This window comes from Uranotaenia lowii, chromosome 1 (assembly GCF_029784155.1).
Source record: "Uranotaenia lowii strain MFRU-FL chromosome 1, ASM2978415v1, whole genome shotgun sequence".
NCBI lineage: Eukaryota > Metazoa > Arthropoda > Insecta > Diptera > Culicidae > Uranotaenia > Uranotaenia lowii.
This window is the reverse complement of record NC_073691.1, coordinates 71,232,484-71,254,252: the sequence shown is the minus strand read 5'-3', so window position 1 is coordinate 71,254,252 and position 21,769 is coordinate 71,232,484. Positions and strand designations below refer to the sequence as shown.

The 21,769-nt window shown below is 38.0% G+C and overlaps 1 protein-coding gene across 1 annotated transcript in view; it reads left to right on the top strand.

The window, feature by feature from the left end:
- Window positions 1-19,081, top strand: part of LOC129739098 (death-associated protein kinase related-like) — a 383,120-nt gene extending 364,039 nt beyond the window's left edge. Inside the window, exons 2-5 of the mRNA XM_055730500.1 lie at window positions 5,801-6,013; window positions 6,083-6,258; window positions 6,318-6,636; window positions 16,865-19,081. Of these exons, the coding sequence (XP_055586475.1) occupies window positions 5,801-6,013; window positions 6,083-6,258; window positions 6,318-6,636; window positions 16,865-17,756 (1,600 nt within the window). The 3' untranslated portion in view covers window positions 17,757-19,081. The remainder of the gene's footprint in view (window positions 1-5,800; window positions 6,014-6,082; window positions 6,259-6,317; window positions 6,637-16,864) is intronic.
- The last annotated feature ends 2,688 nt before the right edge of the window (window positions 19,082-21,769 follow it).

The following is a 21,769-nucleotide window of genomic DNA, read 5'->3' as shown; positions in this document are numbered from 1 at the left end:
CCCATATTTTGCATTCTTCGACCACCTGGCAAATTTAAAAAATCGCGTAAAATCTTCAAAATATGGGTATTGGGTAGAAGTACTCAACGAGTCAAATATATTATGATAAAAATAATGAAAAGATGACACCAGATGAAACAGGATAGAACCGAGGACTGAGATAAAGATAGAAGATACGTCGATGAACACAAAAATTGTGCAGCCAATGATTGATAAGTTGTAGCTAGTGCTCAGAAAGAGAAAAAAAATTGCGAATTGTTGCAAATTGTTTCAATGTGTGAAGCAGTTGTGGAATTTTGATCACAACCATTCTAAATTCAAAGAATTAGTTCTCTATTGCAATCCCTCGGGATAGAACAACATGAGAAATGGTGAAACAAGATAAAAAAGGTAAAATAAGATAAAAAATATAAAACAAATTAACTTAAGGTTAACAAAAATAAACAATATAGAAATAGACAATACCAGATCAAAAAGATCAATGGTGAGAAAACAAGATACCTAATCAGGCCCATACGTAGGACCCGTCCATTGGGTGGTGTGGAGGCTAGTTTCTGGGTTCGAAATTCAAATATGTCTCAAAAAAACAACAATACTCTCTTCTTACTCTTGATTACCATTTTCGATAAGTCATTGTTAAATTTTTCAAAATTTTGTTCCTTATTTTGAACTAGAAATTTGCTTCAAAATAATTTTGCAGCAGTTAGAGCAAGTTCACTGGTTGAGATGGAGATAGAAATTTCGAAGGTTTACAACACATCACAACACATTTGCCGTACATGGGTGTTGGGAAAATCTGATATTCGAACAGTTTCGCGCTGCAAAATTTGTATCGTATAGGAACATTTTTTGGCCGAGGGTGATAGAAAATCACGATGTTTTGCAACACCGAACCGAGTGATAGAGTCGGCGTTGCAATACAACTGTATTCGTGCATGAAACGCTTCGGTGCTGCCATCTTTCTTATGCTCAAAACCTTAGTTGAGGGGAAAATAAAGGAAATTGTCCAATTTCAGGATTTTAACATAAAGTGATATTTTCTTTTGTAAACAATTCTGTTATCACTTAAATTGATACGAATTACAAAGAAGTTAATCAACTCTTTAAAACCTACAGCCAATTTTTGTCATGCCCTTGCCAATTGAGTGGGCTATCATACATTTCGAGGCGCAGAGATGCCAGATAGCGGGGTAAATAAATTTTGCTTGAGCGGTTTTCGGGAGTAGGAGTTTCGTTTTTTTATTTGAAAAAGTTATTCCGTCGGAATGCTCGGTATCAAAGTTTGAACGCCGCCATCATCATCATTAGAAAACGGAACCCTCGCTGTTAATTCGTCGAGTGTCAATCATATCAAACGCAAATTATTTTATAATTAAACCCCATATTCCAAATTTTAGGTTGTGCTGCAGGAATGCACCAAATTTGGCTTCCGGTGGGTTGGGTCATTGATCCCTTTGTTGAAACACGGTCAGGAACGGTTCGGATATCGGAATGTTCCACAGGTGGGACCTGGTTGGATTTTCAGAGAAGGAACAAGAAATGAAACGGCCGACCAATATAAGTTTGTATTAAAAGTTACCAAACAAAAACACAATTTAAATTATATGTAAAACCTATATAAATTCGAAGAGTCCATCAAAGACCAAATTCACTTTCATTTGTGCTCTACTTGCCCATACAATTTCGAGAATTTTACTCATAGCATTGGAAGAACGTTACAATACCACTACCATATAATAACCTAGGTCAGCCAAATAGAAATTTTGATACAGCATTTCTTACGTTTCGACAGAAAATTAGCACTTTTTTAAAAGATTTTTAAGCGTTTATGAAAAAAAAAATCGTGGCGGAACCAAACAAAATCAACAAAGCTGTTGTTTCATAGATGAGACATGCTCAGTTAAGTGAAACTTGTAAACTTATCCAATGCAAAACTCTCTCAACAACTTAGAAATTTTTTTAAGAATGGTCATTCTAATGAAACAAAATTTGATCCCTGCTCACTGGTCAATGATTTAATCAGATCAATTTGACATTTGAGCGTTTTTTTGTTTTTTTCTTATGAACTGATTATTTTTTTAAATATTGGAATGCATTATAACTTATACAGTATTTGTACATACACATTAATAATCAATTTTCAATATTAGCACTACTATTTCAATAAAGTGAATTTGATCAATTCGAAATAGGAAAAATAGTAAAAATACTGAACAGCAAATGCACTTGACATCGCTGGTTGCTCCCAATTTTATACCTTCGTTTTCTATCACACCGGTGGACGGCCAACATTTTTGGTCTATTTTTCACGATACAAAAATTCCCATCTGTGCTACAGCTGTCAAAATTCTTACCACTTTTTCACAACACCATTGGACTTGCTCTTAGATCAGCGAGATTCAATTTTTATGACAGTAGCTCAAAGCTACGGGACAGTGTTTCGAATTGATTATATGATTACTACAATGTTTTTCTAGGCACATGTACATCAAGCCCATCACATCAATCTTCCTGTGCCTTTAAACTTAACCCTGCCCTCGTTTTGAGTAACTTTGAGTTTTGAGTACTTTATAATCTAAATATAAATATTATATTTCTAATGCATCATGTTCAGTTATACTGAGAAAATACATGTTGTTTTGTTGTAAATATTGAAAGCACAAAGCAAATACAAATTCAGTAAACATTGAGAATTAAAGTTAAGTTTAAAAGTGTGTCACTTTCAATTGAAATATTGGGTCCTGGAAAGAGCAGAAGGTAGACACTTGGTTTCCTTACTAAAATTCTAGAGTTTTCAGAACACAAAAAATCAAATTTGAAAAACAAATTTATTATAAATATTTCTAAGAATATAAACAGTTTGACATTAGAATTCGGTAAATTAAATTGGATATAGAAAAAAAGGTTTAATAAATTCGTTTTATAACATTTAGTTCCCATAAACACGTCTTATTCAAAAAAAAATTGATAACTCAAGGAAACAGCATGTCGGTGCTTATGTTTTCATGATTGATTTGGTAGATTTTAGCGTCCTTAAATCGAATCTAGAGTTGTACCGAGTATTCGGTCGTCCGAATATTCGGCGATTTATCCAGATTATTTGCTAAATTTGTAAATTTTGCGTTCAAAAGCGATTATTTGACTTAATATAAAAATAAACTTTTATTTTTGTTGAATCCTTAGATACGAGTTTAACACTGCTGCAGTGATTCAATGAAAACTTTAAATTTCAAGTAAATTTCTTTCTATTTTTTCTTGAATGTTTGAGAATATTACCTAGATTTTGTTCGGATTTGCCCTTTATTATACAAAATTTTCAAAAAATTTGTCCAGACCCGGCCGTGTGAATGCTTAAGATCATCGTTCTTTTTGGCAACCATTTTAGAAACATCTTGCCAAAAACCGACATTCATCTAATACTATATAAAATAAGCAATGTCAAAATATCTTGGCACCTGTTTTGACATGTTTTTTTCCCAGATTTCACCGGAACCCTATCTTTTTAGTGATAAACGTCCTAGAAGCGACAAGTCATTTAATGTCCTTTCAGCAGTTGGTGCATTTGAAAATCAAAGAAAGTCTTACTAGAAGAATATCTGATGTAGGTATTATATGTACAACTGGTTAAAAATAATCGACTCAAAAACATGAGGGGCATTAAGATGGATGAATTAGAGGAATATGAAATTATCGATTTAGTATTTCTATTTAAAAACTCAACTGAATATAAGACCGAATATTCGGCCGAAAATCCGTTTGGCCGAATAGTTGAAAAGGTACATCTCTACTAGAATCTTTTGTCAAATTTGGTGTATCACATTTAGTTTCGGTGATGTTGGAGTTTGAAATTGTATCAGTTACAAGTGAAATCAATCATTGATAACTGATAAACGTACAAACCTACAAAAAAATAAAAGGTATGTCTTGTGGCATTGATAAACAATAAATTCAATTGACACCCCTGCTGGGTGCCTAGCGAGGCGAGGTGTTTCATGACTACTTTTCATTGTTTATCAATGCCAAAAAAATACCCCTGTCAAACAGCTAATAACTTTATTGTCTAATAAGATTCGAAGTTACGTCTTGGACAAAGTTGTTCAGCGGAAAATATCCTTTGGAGAATATAAAATTTAGAACAAACACTATAAGCAGGCTCGGTTTGGCAGAAGAAACAAACATGATGTGGATTTTTCAGTACAAAATATTGTAAACGTTATTTAAAAGCTCTGCAAAAAATCATGGATGATTTTTAAACCAAAACAAAGCTTTTTAGACCCCAGGGTTTTTGAAAAATCAAATATGACTCGAAATTTACTCAGTCTAATGTGATATTAGCATTTTAAGAATTCCATCTCCAAAATGTCGTAGCATTCTGTTAGAGAGGTCAGAAGGGCTATACAGTGAGTTGTAAATGAACAATTTATTCATAAGTTTAACCGTAGAGTTGTTCTCATTTATTGTAACACAGGTTTACTACTCCGAAATTGATATTCCTTCTTTTTACTCTTAATAACTGTTTTGTCGTTACTCCTATCATTTTACTGTCGTCAAAAAAATGTTTTAAACGTATGTCTATGTAAGGAAAACCAAATTTGTAAAGCAATTGATATATGCGCATAACAGTGGATTTTGCACGTTAGCTAGAACAAATTATGTCAAGATTCCATACACTTGATTGACTTGATCGTCGTTGTGCGATCCCTTAAAGTTTACCAAATGAGTTGAAGAAGACCCTTGGGGGAATTTCAACCCGAAGATTTCGTAACATACCCCTATTCTTGGATCTCTCTTTTGGCCAGAAACATTTATGATTTTATTTCTAATTAAATTGCTTTTTTTACTATCGGTTTCGAAACGACAAGTGTGTCTATTTGAATATGACTAAATAGATTAAACAAATTGTAGGTTGTAGTCTACTCGAATACTTTGCGTTTTTTATGAGTTGAATTCATCATGATAGAAAAAGGGATTTCAATTTGCTATGCTGGTGAAAAAACGTTGACAAGCTGCCAAGCCTCTAGTTCCAAAGGGGTGGGGGCTCAACAAAACTGTTAATGTCTAACGCACCTGGTTAATGCTACTAATTAGATTGGAACCAGTTTTTGGTACCTCCAAAAAACAGCAAACCCGTTTGACAAAACTGAAAAACTCCTACACACGCAGGCGATCGATCGGTTCCAATCCAAAGCTGGACAATTCGAACTGGAACTGGAACCGACACGGACATACGGACGACTCCATCTAGGGCTATTGTCCCGGGTCGTTTGAAACCCCAGAAGACTTGTTGGCTCCTTTAATGAACCTGGGGGTACCGTTTCCGAAAGTCAACACGGGGTGGAAGGCAAAAATAGGCACCGGTACCATAACAGCGACAAGTTTCTTCGGACAGAACAAACAGTGTTCGCTGAATTGAATTAGTTATCGCCATTCACCGGTGGATTTACCATGCAGGTGCCAAACCTAAAGCTGAGTAGTAGGTACCTAATCAGTGGCAATTCATTCATAAAATTTTTGCCGTGGGTTGGCTTTCTGAAGGAGCCGGGAGCCGTAAAAAATGGACCAATGTTGGTGGCCAATTTTGGCGATTTGTTGTACGAGTACGATATTAATGCGGAGCGCTGAAGTTGAAGCTAAAGTTTTCTTTATACTAAAATACATGCTTTCCAAGTTTCCAAGAAATTATTTCTAAACTTTCAATTTTCTATTTTTTGCTTCAGAAAATCCCCCTTTAATTCCGTCCATATTGAACCAAATTTCCAATTAACTAAAACACGTTTCCTTTTTCTTTCTTCCCGAACAGAGGAAAATACGGCATCGTACGGCGAGCGGTCGACAAGAAAACCGGCGTCAACTATGCGGCCAAGTTCCTGCGGCGACGTCGCCGCGGCCAGTGCTGCGCCAAGGAGATCAACCACGAAATCGCGGTTCTGATGCTGTGCGCACACTCCCGACACATCGTCCGGCTCCACGCCGTTCACGAAACGCGCCAGGAAACCGCTCTCATACTGGAACTGTAAGAATTTAATTAACTTTTAATTAACCGGAAGAATCTTCATAGATTGGTTTTTCAATTTATTTTCAGCGCTACTGGAGGCGAACTCCAGACCATGATCGATAGCAAAGGGCAGCTGACGGAGGCACAGGCGCGCACCTGTATGCGGGAAATTCTACGGGCCCTTCACCACCTGCACAAACAGTCAATCGCACATCTGGACCTCAAACCTCAGAACATCCTGCTGGTAGGAAACGATGTTGAAGGTAAGTATTTTCATTCCCTCCCGACCAGAGTCCTTTTCTAAAGTCCGACTTTTCTACAGATGGCCTCAAACTGTGCGACTTTGGTATCGCCCGTATCGTGGACCATACGGGCAAGATATACGAGATTTTGGGGACTCCGGACTACGTGGCGCCGGAAGTGCTACACTACGAACCGCTCTCGCTACAGACCGACATCTGGTCCATTGGGGTGCTAACCTATGTGCTGCTGACCGGGTGTTCGCCCTTCGGTGGAGACAACAAGCAGGAGACGTTCCTCAACATTACCAAATGTTTGCTCACCTTCCCGGAGGATCTGTTCGAGGATGTGTCTCCGGAGGCGATCGATTTCATTCGGAGTGTGTTGCACATTAAGCCCAAGTAAGTTTCTGAAAGATTAGTGTCTCTAACCTTACTTTATTTTTTTTTAACAAAAGGAATTTCCAACAGCAACTTCGTATTCCCTAATTTTACTTCTTCGAACGTCAAGGTCGGTTTCACAAATACGTCTTGAGCTACCCCTCGCGAGACTGCTTTGTACCTAGCGAGGCGCATTAGTAGTTCAAACTGTTGAAATTCATCATCTCGACCGCACTTGTAGAAAATGTTTATGTGGGTGTAGATTTATTTGTTCATTTGTTTATTCAATGAGGTCCAAATAATGACTTAAAATTAAAATAAAAAATTACACAAAATTTACATGTGGAGCGTTTGTCCGGAAAGTAATAGGACTGATTGTTTTCCACCGCGACTGTACTTCGGAGCGTGCGCTCGCCGATCGGTTTAGGTAGAGGGCATCCCTAGCTAACGAACGAGAGGCTGTTCGGTTGTCTCCAAGCAACGGGAGAATAAAGAGAACCATTTTTGCGCGAAGTGTTTCTGTAAGTGGTGCAAGCCGAAAATCCAGCGTTTGTTAGACTAGAGGTACGCGATTCAATTCTTTTTGAAACTCGGTAAATCAGCAACAGAGACGTTTTGAATGATCAAGCTGGCTTACCCAGATGTTGCTTTAGCTAGAAGTGGTGTGTTTCGCTGGCACCAAACCTTTTTGGAGGTTTGCGATGAAGACAGTGCTGGAAAACCTTCGACATCGACAAACACCGATAATGTGTCGAAAGTCTTCCAGCACGATCTTCATCGCAGACCTCTTCCCAGACCTCCAAAAAGGTTTGGTGCCTGAAAAACACACCACTTACACACAACCAAGCAACTTCTGAAGCCTGCTTGATCATTTCAAACGTCTCTGTTGCAGATTTACCGAGTTTAAAACAGAATTTAATCGCGTACCTCTAGTCTAACGAACGCTGCATTTTCGGCTTGCACCACTCAAGTCCGTAGGTTGACGAAAATCGAAAAATGTACTGATTTTGGCAAAATGAAACTTGATGACCTTTTTTTTCGGTCGTCAAGTAGAATTTTCGTTTATCTGCTGAATCACGTTAATTTTTTCGATAATCCGTAGGAAATGCTGAAAGTCCGTAGATTTTGAGCATCGATCCGTATCTCCGTAGAAATGCTTCAAATCCGTAGATCTTCGGAGAAATCCGTAGATCTGACAACGCTGCCTCTACCTAATTCAGTCGGCACGCTTACGTTTCGAAGTACAGTCACGGTGGAAAACGATCAGTCCTCTTATTTCCCGGACAAAGCCTGTGACTTACGATTTCTCAATATACTTATAACTTTTCTTCGGAAAACATCCCTCGATACGTCAAAGTCGAAGAGCTCGGAAAAGCGGTTAAACGTGTTTGTCATAACTCCGATGAAAGCACTGTTGGCTCCGTAGTTGTTCAATCGAATGGGAACATACAGTTAAAGGCTCCCTGTTTCTCAGTCCATGGGGTCTCACACTAAGAGGAATAGCTTCCAGTAGCGTAGGAAAGTCGATTCGCGATGTCGGTAGATCGGCATCGAAAGAGGCTCGTGTTGCATTTCTTCGGGTTTGAAGAGTATCCATGTCTATGAGACGACATCAATGTTCGTAGCTTGGCAGGTGGATCGGGTCTTGCCAGTTTAGGTGTCTGAGGGCATAACGAAAAAAGCGCCTCTGGATAATCTTGAGTCGCTCGGTACCGTTCTGGTAGTAGGGACACCAGATAGCTGATGCGGATAATACAGGCTCCTTAGGCAGTAAATACACGTCCTTGAAGTTCTAGGCCACTTGAAATAAAAATCCGAGGCTTCTAGAAGCTTTATCGACGACATAGTTCGTTTGTGTTTTGAACTTCAGCTTACGGTCGAGTATTACCTCCAGATCATTGATGTGATCCTCCCGTGCAATGGACTCATCTTCTAGAAAGTACTCCGCGCAAAACGGCTGCCGTCTTCGTGAGAAACCGATGACTGCACATTTACTGCAAGTCAGGCAGTTGATGTCGCACCACTGTGCGAATAGGTTTAACTGGTTTTGCAGAAAATTAGTGTCGTCCTGACCGTTTATGGTGTCGAAAAGTTTAAGATCATCAGCACAACAAAGTTTCGGGCCGTTGAAGAGTGAGAGCACATCGTTTAAAATAGATTGAGAAGATAATCGGTCCTAGGTGACTACCTTGGGGCACACCGGAGGAGGCAGAGAACTGGCTGGAGAAAAAGTCTCAGTTAAGAAACTGCGGAAACAGCCAAGTGAAGGTCCACAGAATTCTAAGCGTCTAAGCTTTCAAAATGAGTCTCACAGGAGAAAATAAAACAGGCATTAATGGTTCTAGAAAGGTAGTTAGCATACCGTCCGGGTCTGTAGAGAGGGAGTTTTTGAGCTTTGACCGCATCCTTTTCTACAATCGTGCTTATGCAGAAGCTGAGTGGCGAAACATTCCTAACCGTACTCTGCACATGTTCTGGGGATGTTGAAGCAGTAGCAAAGGTAGTCGAGAATTTTTGAGCAAAGAGATCACTGATTCCGCAATTAGAGTTCGCAGTGTTGCCATCCAGAAACATTTGAGTTGGAGTACCAAGTTCATTCCGCTGACTTTGGATATGCTTCCAGAACAGATTTTGAGTTGGAGTACCAAGTTTATTCCGCTGACTTTTGATATGCTTCCAGAACGATTTTGGGTTGGACTTGAGGTCACGTTGTACTCGGAAAAAATAATTTTGGTAACAACATTTCCTGGCTTTTTTATGAGAGAAGTTCAGTCTTGCATAGTTTGGGAGAATTTGAGCTTATGACGATTCTCGTCGCCGGCTTCAGTCGACACAGCTTTTTCGTAAACTAGGGAATCCGCAAATTTTCGGAAGTCGTGCGCTTTGGCACTCGACGGTCGATAACGTAATTTAAGATATGCGAAAAGGTTTCGGCAGTATCATTGGGATTCCATGGATCGAGTTCAGATGCCCAGTCTATGGTGACCAGGATTTGGGAGATTACATCGAAATCCGCTTTCTTAAAGTCGAGATAGAAAAGGCTGATTTTTCTACAATCCAGTGACCTCAAGCTAAACCACAAAAGTTAGATGATGCTGGACTGCCTTAACAGATTTGCGCAGAATAATACCTGTTCCTACAAAAACCACTGCAGAGAAGGTAGTTTTATCCTCATAGATTCACTCGTATCAAGTTGCTATTCATCCTCTTCTTCTATTTACTAGAACAGCTTCGGCAGCTGTTCGGGGTAAAGGCCAGTAGCAAGTAACTTTTCTGATACTGATGGAACAACCAATAGCTAAATCCATCGAGTGTTGTAATCGGTGATGAGTGCTCTCAAATTGGAGTAGCGTTTACACAGTTTGTGTTTATTAAGCCGAAACAGGGAGTTATGAGCTTTTCTTATTTCCATAAACCTTTTCGTATATTTTGGAACCTGCAAGTATATAATACGGCAGACCTTTGTTTATTTTTTTTCTGGGACACTAGGAGGTTTCAGCAGTTGTACGCTTTGAACGACAAAACATTCGATATTGAGCACTTGCAAAAATGTCTAAAAAGCATCATCTACAGGTAAACCTTCTCTGATCGTAAGTTTCTGCTGCGAACTTTTAAGAGTGTCAAGTGTCGACGAGTCTTGCTCTTGCCGGTGAAAAACTCCTTCCCCGGAATTTGCTTAAAATCGACTTCTATATACGTTTCGTCGTCCATCATACAGCAGCCATATTTTGACAGCATCTTCTCGTAGAACTTTCGTGCCCGAATTCTAGTCGTCGAATTTTACCGTTCATCGCGATTTGGGAAATTCTGTACCTTGAATGTACACACAAAATTTTCGAGTCCAGAAATTAGCAAAATTTTGCTCAAATTTGACCAGCTAGAAACTTAGCAACCATTTTAGCAAATTTTTTTAACTCGAATTTTAGCAAACGAGAAAAAAATTTAGCCGCCGCAATTTTTGCTCACTTTTTGGCAAAAACCGGTAGAAAAGATCCTATTGGATTTGAAATTTCCATTTTTCCAGGAAATTCAGGGGAAATATCTGTTTATAAAATAGAATACTAAATTTTTTCACTTAATTTATTTGACACCTTTTTTTTTAATTTCAATTAACACTTTCTTCACTAAAAAACAAAACCGCACTTGGCCGTGGTAGCTGACCATCCGCCAAGCGGAAAACCGATGCATCCAGATTGGCTTCCTTCTTGTCGATCATCCTGATGGCAATGCTGTCTGTTATCGCCGGCAGCAGCAACCTGTAGAAAGAAAACAAAGAATTTTTCAAATTTAAAACCGGACTTTCCATTGGCCAAATCTGCTCTGACCTGTCCGCTCCCGATGTGAATTTATCCACCATTTCCGCATCCAATTGTCCATCACATGCAGCAATGTTGACCGGGCTTCCATTCCGTCGTTATTGTCAGCCCAGTCTCCACAGGTTCCGCCAGCATCTAATTTACTCAACCGCACTGATTCGCGTCGAACTTTTTTTTCTCGAAAACGGCGGCTGCTTTTCGAACGAAGCGGCTAACTAGGCTGCGTTTTTACCAAAATCAAGCAAAATAACAATTTTGCTATCGCGTAAGTAAAACAACCCTTATTGCTAATCGAAAGTAACCCAATATTTTTGCTAAGTGGAGCCTCGAAAATTTTGTGTGTATGTAGTCCAGCTCTATTCTTTGGATTCTGGACGTAGCTCTGCGACATGCCGATCATTATAGCCAAATCACGGCTTGAGACGTTGGGATTAGCTACAATCATCCGCTTCACCTTTCCCTTTGTCTTTTTGTTCTCCGGTCCAGGTTTTCTTTCAGCTTCTTTGCCGTGGTCAAACGTCAACCGCTCCTGGAACCGCTTCAGCACTCTGGAGACGGTTGAATGGTGAATGTTCAACATTTTTCTCAACTGCCGGTGCGACAGGTCAGGAAATTCCAGGTGTTTGGAAAGAATTTGTTTTCGTTATTTTTGTTGAATCTAAAAACACGACTTCGAGTTTGACAGCACCTAAACATAACACATCGATGAGAAAGTGTGCAAAATTGGGTTGATATATACCCAATGGTATAAAAGTTATGCCCTGTTGAATGTGTCGTAATAATTTCGTGTTCACCCTTTAGACTACGGATGGAAAGATGCAGTACGGATATGGATAATTCATCCTTCTGACGATGAAGCTGCTGCTCTTCCATTATTCCTGACTTGATGGTCTCGAATAGGTTTCCAGGTCCAACAACCCCCATCTGGCTCCGATCCAACGATCTTCCAGTTGGCTTCGGATCTCGAAAATTTTTCCTAAGCTTGGCGCCTCTTAGTAATTCTAGCCCGAAAACTTCCACTTGGCGCCCCGGCCGATGATCTCCACCTAGCTCCAATCCGACTTATTTAGGGTTGTTTTCTGATCCTGAATCTCATGCTTTGGCTCGACCTCCCTCCATGGCACTAGTTCGACGATCTCCAGCGGAATTTGGTCCTACGTCCCACTTAGGCACTGGAACGACCTGCCAGTTATTCCGGCTCAACAACCACCAAATCAAATCGGCTTCGTTCCGACGACCTTCCTGCTGCTTCGGTTTTTGGCTAGCTAACCGTCTTGGTTTCGGTTCGTTGTTCATCATTTGGCTTCCTGGCTGGATAATTTTTCCACTGTTGATTCCGCTCCTCCTTCTTTCCGTTAGAGGGGGCCCATAACCTGTTGAAGCAATTCTTTTGGTGGAGGAAATAGATCAGTTTAATAACAAGGTCACGAGACTTTTGCGTACGATCTTCCAGTTTTGACTTCTCTTCTTCGTTCCTAAGATCTGTCAATTATTTGAGTGCTATTGCTAACAACGCAGGGCTGGTAGCGAGTCACTTTTTAGTGACTTGGTCACTTTTTTTGGGTCAGTCACTAAAAAGTCACTTTTTTCATCATTTGGTCACTAAAGTCACTATTTTCCGAAAAATTGTCACTTTTATCACCAAAAGTCACTTTTTTTACCGATAATAAACCAATGAAAAAGTAATTTGAATTGCGCGTGTTAATATTGACGGTAGTAACGGTAAATTACTTGATCAGTCAGTCAGAAATTTTTTTCGCTTCCGGCGGAATTTCGGCATGAATCACCCTTGGCTTGAGACATTTCGATCTACGACATTATTTGACGTTCGTGAATTGAAACTAACTTTGATTGTAGATTCTAGTTTTGAGTTCAATCAACCTTTTGTATTGGAACTCAAAACTTGATAAGGTACACCGGGGTAAGTGTGGACGATGGCTATAAAAACAATACTGTGCACTATTTTTTCAAATTTTTGATGCAGAATGTTCAATTTACTTGTAATCTATCCAATAACTGTGAAAAAGATACGATTCAGCCAATAACGGTTGTTTACAGCGACTTTTTCGGAATTTTCTATTTTCAACTACGATGTCGAGTTGATGTGCATCTTTTTCAATTGCAAATTTCTCCTAAACTAGCTGGCTCTCGATGAAAAACTCTACATTGAAACAATTCTTACATTCCAAACAACCAGTTAGGAAAAGAAACAGCGGTTAAAAATTAAGAAAAAAGAGTTTATTTACAAAAAACTAAAATTTTGTCTCCAACCCCTACCTGGGGTAAGTGTGGACGGCTTTAAAAAGACTTGATGTTTACACATTTTTTCAATTTTCTGTCCTTCATCCTTTATGAGTTGTATTATTTAGCTATATTAAGCATTCGGATCATGAAAATTTGAGTAAAGTACTTATTTGTTCTGTGTTTTTGATTAAATCGGATCTCGTGTGTTGTAACATAAATTACACACTATAATTATAGTATCATGAACTTTTTTCAAAATTTTGGACGGTTCGAGCAATAAAGTAATGTATTCAACCAAGAAAACACAAATTTTTTGAAAATTTCCTGAGAAATCAAAGGGAAAATCTACCGTCCACACTTACCCCATAAAGCGGGGTAAGTGAAGACACCAGCCGTCCATAACGATTTGCGTGATAACTTTTTTCGCTTTGCTTCTATCGAGCTCATCTCTTCAGCTTTTGTAAAAAAATATGTTCTGCATCACATTGAACGTCAATTTATCAAAATTGCTCCACTGCTGATTTTTTATGATTTTTTAAAGTTGAACTATACGAAAACCCGTCCACACTTACCCCGGTGTACCTTATACAAAAACCCTATCTCGTCTTTAGTTAGAATGGGTTTTTATTAAGAAGTGTAACTAAGATTGAGATTGAAACGAACCATTTTTTTATGAAAAAAAATCTTTTATGTCATAACAAATGTTATGGTGATATGAAATATTCTTTAAAAAACAATTTCAGACTCAATTTTATTTCGTGTTTTTTGTTCTTCTAAATACTTAAAAAAAGGGTTGTAAAAATTTACACAAGGCCACAAAAATTACTTTTTTTAGGTGCAATGAATTTAAACTAATTTGGGTTCCCCGAATCTAAATATTTATGCAATATGTCTATCAGCTTTTATATTTATTATTATTTATTTCGTCTTTGGTTTAATTACCGTACAGACTGATGACTTAAAAACTAGGAAATTCTTCTTAAGCCTATTTTAAAACGATGTTTGCACATATTAAAATTAAACAAATTATACACTAAATTAAAAAGTTCACAACACTTGTCAATAGGGTGGTTTTGGCCATAGATAGTACGGTGGTGAGGAATTGAAAGAAACTGACGTTGTCGAAGTGTTCTAGTTGGTACATTAATGTTAACACGTTGTATAATGTAAGCACAGTCAATACGGTTGGTCAATGTGTCGAATATAAAACCATGCTGCAGTTCGACGCGCCGCTTTTCGAGTGAGGTTAGACATATCAGAGCACACCTTTCCTCGTACGGTGGGTTTGTTATTGAAATGAAAATAATTTAAAATCTTTAGAGAAGTTTCTGCACTTTTTTTTACAAAAACTCAAATCAAAAACATATTATTTAGAAATAAAAGTTTTATATGAATTAATGAGCTTTAGGCCGATGACATAGTGAATACGATGCGATGCGATGCGGTGAATGCGGTTCAATGCGGTGAACCACATTTGATGAAAATGTATGTGAATCGCTTAAACCTGACATACTCAACGCGGCGAAGCAGATGTCAATTTGTTCCGCCGCTCGAGTTCGCGTAGGCTGCGTCCGTAAATTTTCCGCCAATTCGCATCGCATCGCACTCACTATGTCATCGGCCTTAGATAGAATCAAGTTTTTTTTACACTTTCTGCTGTGATGTCAAAAATACTTGTAATGACATTTTTCCATAATCAGCTATCTATCAATTTTACTAATAATAAACTCTTTGTTACCAAAACTAAATAGCCGAATTTTAATAAATTACTAGTTGAGGACACTATTTACCAAATCAATAATTGAAAAAATAAGCACCAAAATGGTTATGATGAAACATGTTTATTGAAAAAACTCTTCCTGAAATGTTTTTAAAAACTAATCTTTTTTATTTCCATACTGTTTTTTCAATTTTTTAAATAAATCTACCGAATTTTATTGTACAGTTTTTTTTTCAATTTTATAATCAACTTGCCGGATTTTTTTTAATCAAACTTTTTAAATTTTTAAGACATATTTTTAACAATTGTTTCCTTGTTTTTAAATTCTAAATTTTCTTGTTCTTCAACCATAAGCCTTTAACTCCAAATTTTAAATAAAAAAAAACATAATTTCAACCTTCTGTTCTTTCAGGACCCAATATTTTAATCAAAAGAGACAAAATACTCAGAGCTTGTAATTCAAAGTTTAAAAACCTGCGATTGAAACTTTAAAAACTTTTCATTAATATTTTTTATATGAAATCATATTTTTGGATCGATTATGATTTTTAATTAATCTAAAAAGTTTTAAAAATTGTTCTAAGTAGCAACTTTCAAAATAAATTTTAATACGCAGTGTTAATAACAAAAGTTTTGAACTCATTATTTTTAATTGTTTATCAGTTTTTATCATTCACATAATTACTCATTTTCTAACATTTCTTTGTCAGTGTAGTTGAACATGGAGGATTTTACTTTATTAAAGGTTTTATGTCTGGCTTCTATAACTGGCACTTTTAAAATAATTATAAATATATTCTTCTTTTTATAAAATTAAATTAAAACATCAAACATTGAATAAATTCTGTTCAAAATTCATTTCTTATTCAGAAATCGGTTATTTACATTTTAAATCGTGATTAAATATTTTTTGTTCAAATTAAAAAATTACAGCGGAATTTCTCACTAAACTTCCAGTTAAAAATGAGGAAAAGAATTCCAAATTTAGATGAATAAAAATTAACAATTATTATCATTTTCCTAACATCTATTCATGCTAAGTTTTGTACAAGATTTGACATTTATTTTAGAATTCAGATATTTTTTAATTTTAAATTTGCTTAGAAATTCTTTTGAAACTAATTTATTTCTTACTTTCTTGACTTATCGAAAATTTGAAACATTCAGTGTAATATGTTTCCAAAATTTTGTTTATCAGTAATTTTTTTAGTTTTTGTGTTGAACATGAGTGACAAATGGTGTAAGAAAACCCTTTCCTTTTCAATTGTTTATTTCTGGTATTGTTATTAATTTTATCTAAATTTGAATTTTGAAAACCCCCCCCGGAAGGGTCCATCGCACGGGCCTGACTGGTCACATTTTTTGTACTTCAAAGTTATTTTTTCGTTCTACATAGTCACTATTTGGTCACTTTTTTCGGTCCTCAAAGTCACTATTTGGTCACTTTTTTTCAAATTTTGGTCACTAAAGTCCCTACTATTTCATTGTCAAACCGCTACCAGCCCTGACAACGCTAAAACTACCTAGTCTTGAAAATACTTTGAGCAGAATGGGACCTCCGATGTTTGTTGGAATTCTCGGGTCGTGTATACTGAAATATCGTCACTCAGATTCTCAAGACAGTTCTAGGAAGTCCTTAGATCTGCTGTTGTGTAGATGGATATGGCTACGTAATTAGCAATCGGTTTAACGGCAACGATCGATGTCACATCACAAGGATAGTCTGCGTTAGTTGCGCAGGACCCAAACACGTCCTCGGAACCACGGTAAGACGTCGTGATATGTTGAGGCACTGTGTGACCTCCGAAAGGTTTATTTGTAGATAGAACTATGTTCTAGAAATCCTCGTACGAATTTCTGACCTTACATCAAGTTGTTATGTACTGACGTGGTCCAGGCGGGATTTAAAAGATACAATTAGATTAACTTAAACAAGCCTTATAATCAACTTTTTTTTGTCTGCTTCCAGGGAACGTCCAACCGTGCAGGAGTGCCTGGAGCACCGATGGCTCAGCGAGGACGAAGTGATCTGCCATGCTAGTGAAGAGCTAGCCGCCAGCGTGACCGCCGATCTAGAAAAAGCCACTGGAGCAGCAGAAGCAGAAAGCACCAACCAAATCAACAGCGAAGATCAACAGCAAAGCAGCCAAGAAGAGTGCGACCAGGAAGAACAGGAACAACGATCGCTGTCGTCGTCAACTTCGTCCCTGTCGGAGGTGGACGTTGAAGAAGGCGTGGTGGTGACTCCAGAGGTGGTTAAACAAAGCAATGGCCATAGCGAGGATGTGGAAGAGTCGGCGGAGTGTGTGAGATCGTCGTCCCGGATCGAAGAGCTAGACGAGGCGGAATCCAACAAGGAAAACGTCCTATCAGTACAAAGTGCCGCCAATTTTCGCCAGGCTCCGGTTCAACCGGCCAGTGTAGTGGAGATCGTTAGCGTATCGCTCTTCCCGGACGCACCAACCACACCTAAGGTCAGCCGAAAGACTTCGCCATCCTCCGGACCGCAGCAAAATGGCCCAACTACGGGATCGGCGACGACGACCAATTCTGTCAAGGCCTACGTTCAGAAGCTTCAGCAGCAGCATTTGCAAAGCCACAATCACAATAGTCACCACCATCATCAACATCACCACCACCACCACCATCATAATCATAATAATAACCTCCAGCAGCAGGACGTTCTACTGCCGAACTCGATGGAAAGTGGATTTCGTTCGGCGGCAGCGACCCTCTGCTGTCTGAAGTGCAGCGAAGAAACCGGCCCGGCCGGGGCAGCTGCGGCCGGATTGGCGGCTGCCGTAGCCAGTGTTGCCAGCCGGAAGACACTCCAGTGCGGAGACAAGGGAATCATTTGCTGAGAACCGGCTCCCAGCGGAAGGCCTCAACTAGTTGCCCCTAGCTAGTGATACCTTCCGGTTGACAACAACTATCCTACTACACAATATATACTACTACCAACAACGCTACGATAGCAAGGAGGGAGTTCTCTTATTGGGGGAACCCTTGCCCTTGTCGTTTGTAGACTGCGCTTGATGCGTGGTATTTCTTCAGTTTTTAATTTATAATTTTATAAGTACATACGCGCAAAAAGTGCTTCTCAGGCAGTACTTAATTCTACCTACTATTGGTTCGAAAGCACTCAGCAGCGCGGTCGAGATAATCCTTATTTATTAGAATCGAGAAAAGAGCCAAGCACACACAATGGATAAGAAATTGTTTGCGCGAAAACATTGAATGATCGTTGAAAAAGTCGAATGTAAAGTGAGTGGTTATTTGGATTGTTCTGAGCGGATGAGTTTAATTTCCCTAGCCATGTAAGCCATAGTTAGATAACGCTTTAGGAGGTATCCATTTTCTTTGATTAATCCTTTTTCGGAGACGCCCCGCTCATTGAATTTGATTATCAGTGAAAGCCGGGGAATTGTAAAAAGAAACCAATCGAACGGACAGGACAAGATGATAACACTATTCGGAATAGTTAAATTTTCAGTAGCTAGAAAGAAAGCTGAAACATGCGTTATAATATGTTTATTATAAATGAATTTGTTATATGAATAAATTTTTCTTTACTATTTTCGTAATCGTGAAAGCATTTCATGTTTCAAATTTTACCTGTAATGAGAAGACAAATTTAGACTTTTTCGAGTTTCTCTGTTTGTCTTTTATTTATTTTTAAATTTGGTTGAAAAATTTTCAAAATTGGATTTTATCATTAGTTAGAAAGAAATATGTTTGATTTCCTCAATTTAGAGTCAATCAAAATAGCGGTTGAATTGCAAAAGAAATAGTAGATATCAAATCGATTGGAAATTGATTCTGAGCTTATAAGTCGGTAACAAAATATAATATCAATCGTAGATATGCCAAATTCTCTAGTGCCCGTAGACTTACTCGCTGAGTAAGTTGATCAGAATAATCGAATCTTTACGAGTTATTACAACGAAATCCCACAACCCAAATATTGTGGGGAAGCGTGTTCAACGAATTAGCCAAAATACAGTGTATTTTCAAAAAAAAAGCAAATAAAACCAGGTTTTCAAGCAGCGAATGGAACTGTGCGCTGTATAATTTTGCCTTAGCTTATTGTATTGGAAGACAGAGAATTGAAAATGAACGAAAATTATCTAACTAATGTTGTGAGTTGTAGACTGGATTGAAATTCAAAAACAAAACAAAAATATAACGAATGTTAGGCTTTGTTCGCAAGTGCTTTGAAATTGCTCCCCTTCCTTCTATGCTGTGAATGTAAATATGATAACGGATGTGGGTGAGTGACCCGAAAATCAGCTAGATCCGATTTGTATCATATCTCTTATTAGTGTATGTAAGTTATTTTCTCCTTCGGTTTTAATTAAACAAACAAATCATATTCAAAACAGTGTAACAAATGCGTAGCTTTAAGTTTGACTTTTTAATGCTTCTAACTTATTTTTCGAGAAAAATGCGCTTTTCAAAGATGTTTTCTTGTGTAAATTTTACTTTACTTAAATCTGATTAAAATTTTAAATAAGCTGGCTGTCACAAATTAGGTTACATTTCAATATAACTGTCGCGGCAGATGAAAACATTTGGAAGCAATAACGAACGTAAATCAGTTCCAGTCTCAGACAAAAACTATTAAGATTCATATGATGGAATAGAAAATTTCCTCATTGATCTGGACAAATAAATGAACTACGTTATGAACTGAGATGACGTAAAGACATTGAATCAAATGTTCTAAAATAGGAATGATAGTTTACGTTTTTAATCCCTCTATTCTACCTACTTGAATTTTAGAAACCCCATAAGATAAAATATATCTAATCGAAGTGTTTGCAAGCAAGAGAGCGCGCGAAATAAGAACAGCCAAACGAATGTCAGAACCTTTAAACTTTTCCGTAGCTTCTCTTGCTCTGAATGTTTCAAGGAACGAATGTGCGAGACAAGGTTGTGTAAGTTATACGCGTAAACAATGTAAAGAATGACAAATAGATCAAAATAAATTTGAAAAAATAAAGGACGTATTATGAAGTTCATTGATTAAAACAGCCGAAAATAATTTATTCCAATTTAAAAAAAAAAACAGATTTGATCTACCTTATTGCCAACATTTAATGATAAGAACTACTAAAGTTAAACATCGAGATGAAAATCAGCCAACCAACATCATAATAAATTCAAAGCTGCAGTTTAGATAGTCATGCTGTCGATTAGAAGATTAGTTTTCAAAGTTGAATGGATTAGGTTCCTCACCGATTTCGTATCATTATTCTATCATTCATCAGTTGTCTTTAGAGCCATCAAATTGGCTCTGCCGTTATCATTCATAATGTTATTTTCAGTACTGTTAGCAGTGCTTCAAAGTGTGTTGAATATCTCTAGTGGGAGTCATGTGAGTGAATGTCTAACGACTCTTATCAATACCGAAGTCATACGTTTCAATAGTCATTTAAAATTTGCCTCCAGCGATGACAATAATTTTCTGGAAGAAATTCTACTTCGTATGGACCCATCGGTAACTGTCAGTATTGGAGGAATGGTTTCACGAGGTCGAGAGCTTATCATTTGGACAGTTAGCTCAATGGAAGAGCTCGACGTTGGAATAGCTCTACTTAAACAAGATCAACATCGGATTAACATTCAAGAGTACTTTGTTTTGGTCGTCCAAGGGGAATTGACAAAGAAAGAACGCTGGAGGGAAATATTTGTTCAGTTTTGGGATCTACTTTTAACTCGAATTGTACTACTAGTTCCCGTGGAAAGAGATGGAGTTGTTGAAGAGACTTTATTGGTTGGATATCGTCCGTTCGCGGAAAACTGTTGCCGATGCATAATTCCGATCGTGGAAAACCGGTGTTCGAATGGCACATTCGAGAATCAATCTGGTAAACTGTTGAAAGACAACGTTGTAGATAAATTTTACGGTTGCAATTTGAAAATGGCAACTTTCTCCAGAAGACCCTTTCTCGAGTTACTCGAAGATTCAGAAGGTGAAACAAACATCCGCGGACCAGAAGCTGACCTACTGGAGATGTTGAGCGACATGATGAACTTTTCCCTAGAAGTTATCGTTCCGACAGATGGCTACGCCTGGGGACAAGTTTTCTCCAATGGAACCTCCTACGGATCCGTTGGACTTGTCGTTCAGAAGGAAGCGGATTTTACTATCGGAGGATATCTGCCATACCCAGAACTTTTTCAATACACCACTGAAACTCGAAGCTATTTCACGACTGATCTGGTGTTCGTGGTTCCCGAAGAAGAAGATGTCGTGTCTTCATTCAACAAGCTTTTGAGCCCATTCGAAACTTCTGTGTGGGTTGCCATACTTATAGTCCTAGTAGTGCTCTACACAGCGATTAAGATTTTTAGCGTTCCACTGGTAGGAGCCTTGAATCAACATCCGCTGCTTACACTTTTCAGAGCTATACTGGCAGATTCGATTCCTTCACATCCCAAGGGTAACTTTTTTCGATTTATTTTATTTTTGTGGCTTTTCTTTGCTTTGGTTATTCGAGAATGCTACAAATCGGCCATGATAAGTCACCTGACGGACAAACGGCACCTGCTGGACATCAGCACCTTGGAAACGATGATTGACGCCGGATACGTTTTTGTAGTGAACCGAGCATTGGAGAACCTTCTTGTTAAAGGTGAGTTGCTTATAGAATAATAAACATATTTGAGAAGCTCCAGGACCAATTGCATTTTGTTTTTGAATAAAACAAATGTAAACCCGAAATTTTGAAATTTGGATATTGATGAAATTGGTAAAAATCTGTCAAGTAGTTTTGAGATAGCGTCCAAGAAAGAGGATAATTGACAAAGTTTTTTGAACAGGACCGATAACAAATCCAGGAAAATTCCAGTGGGAGACCCCAAAACAACT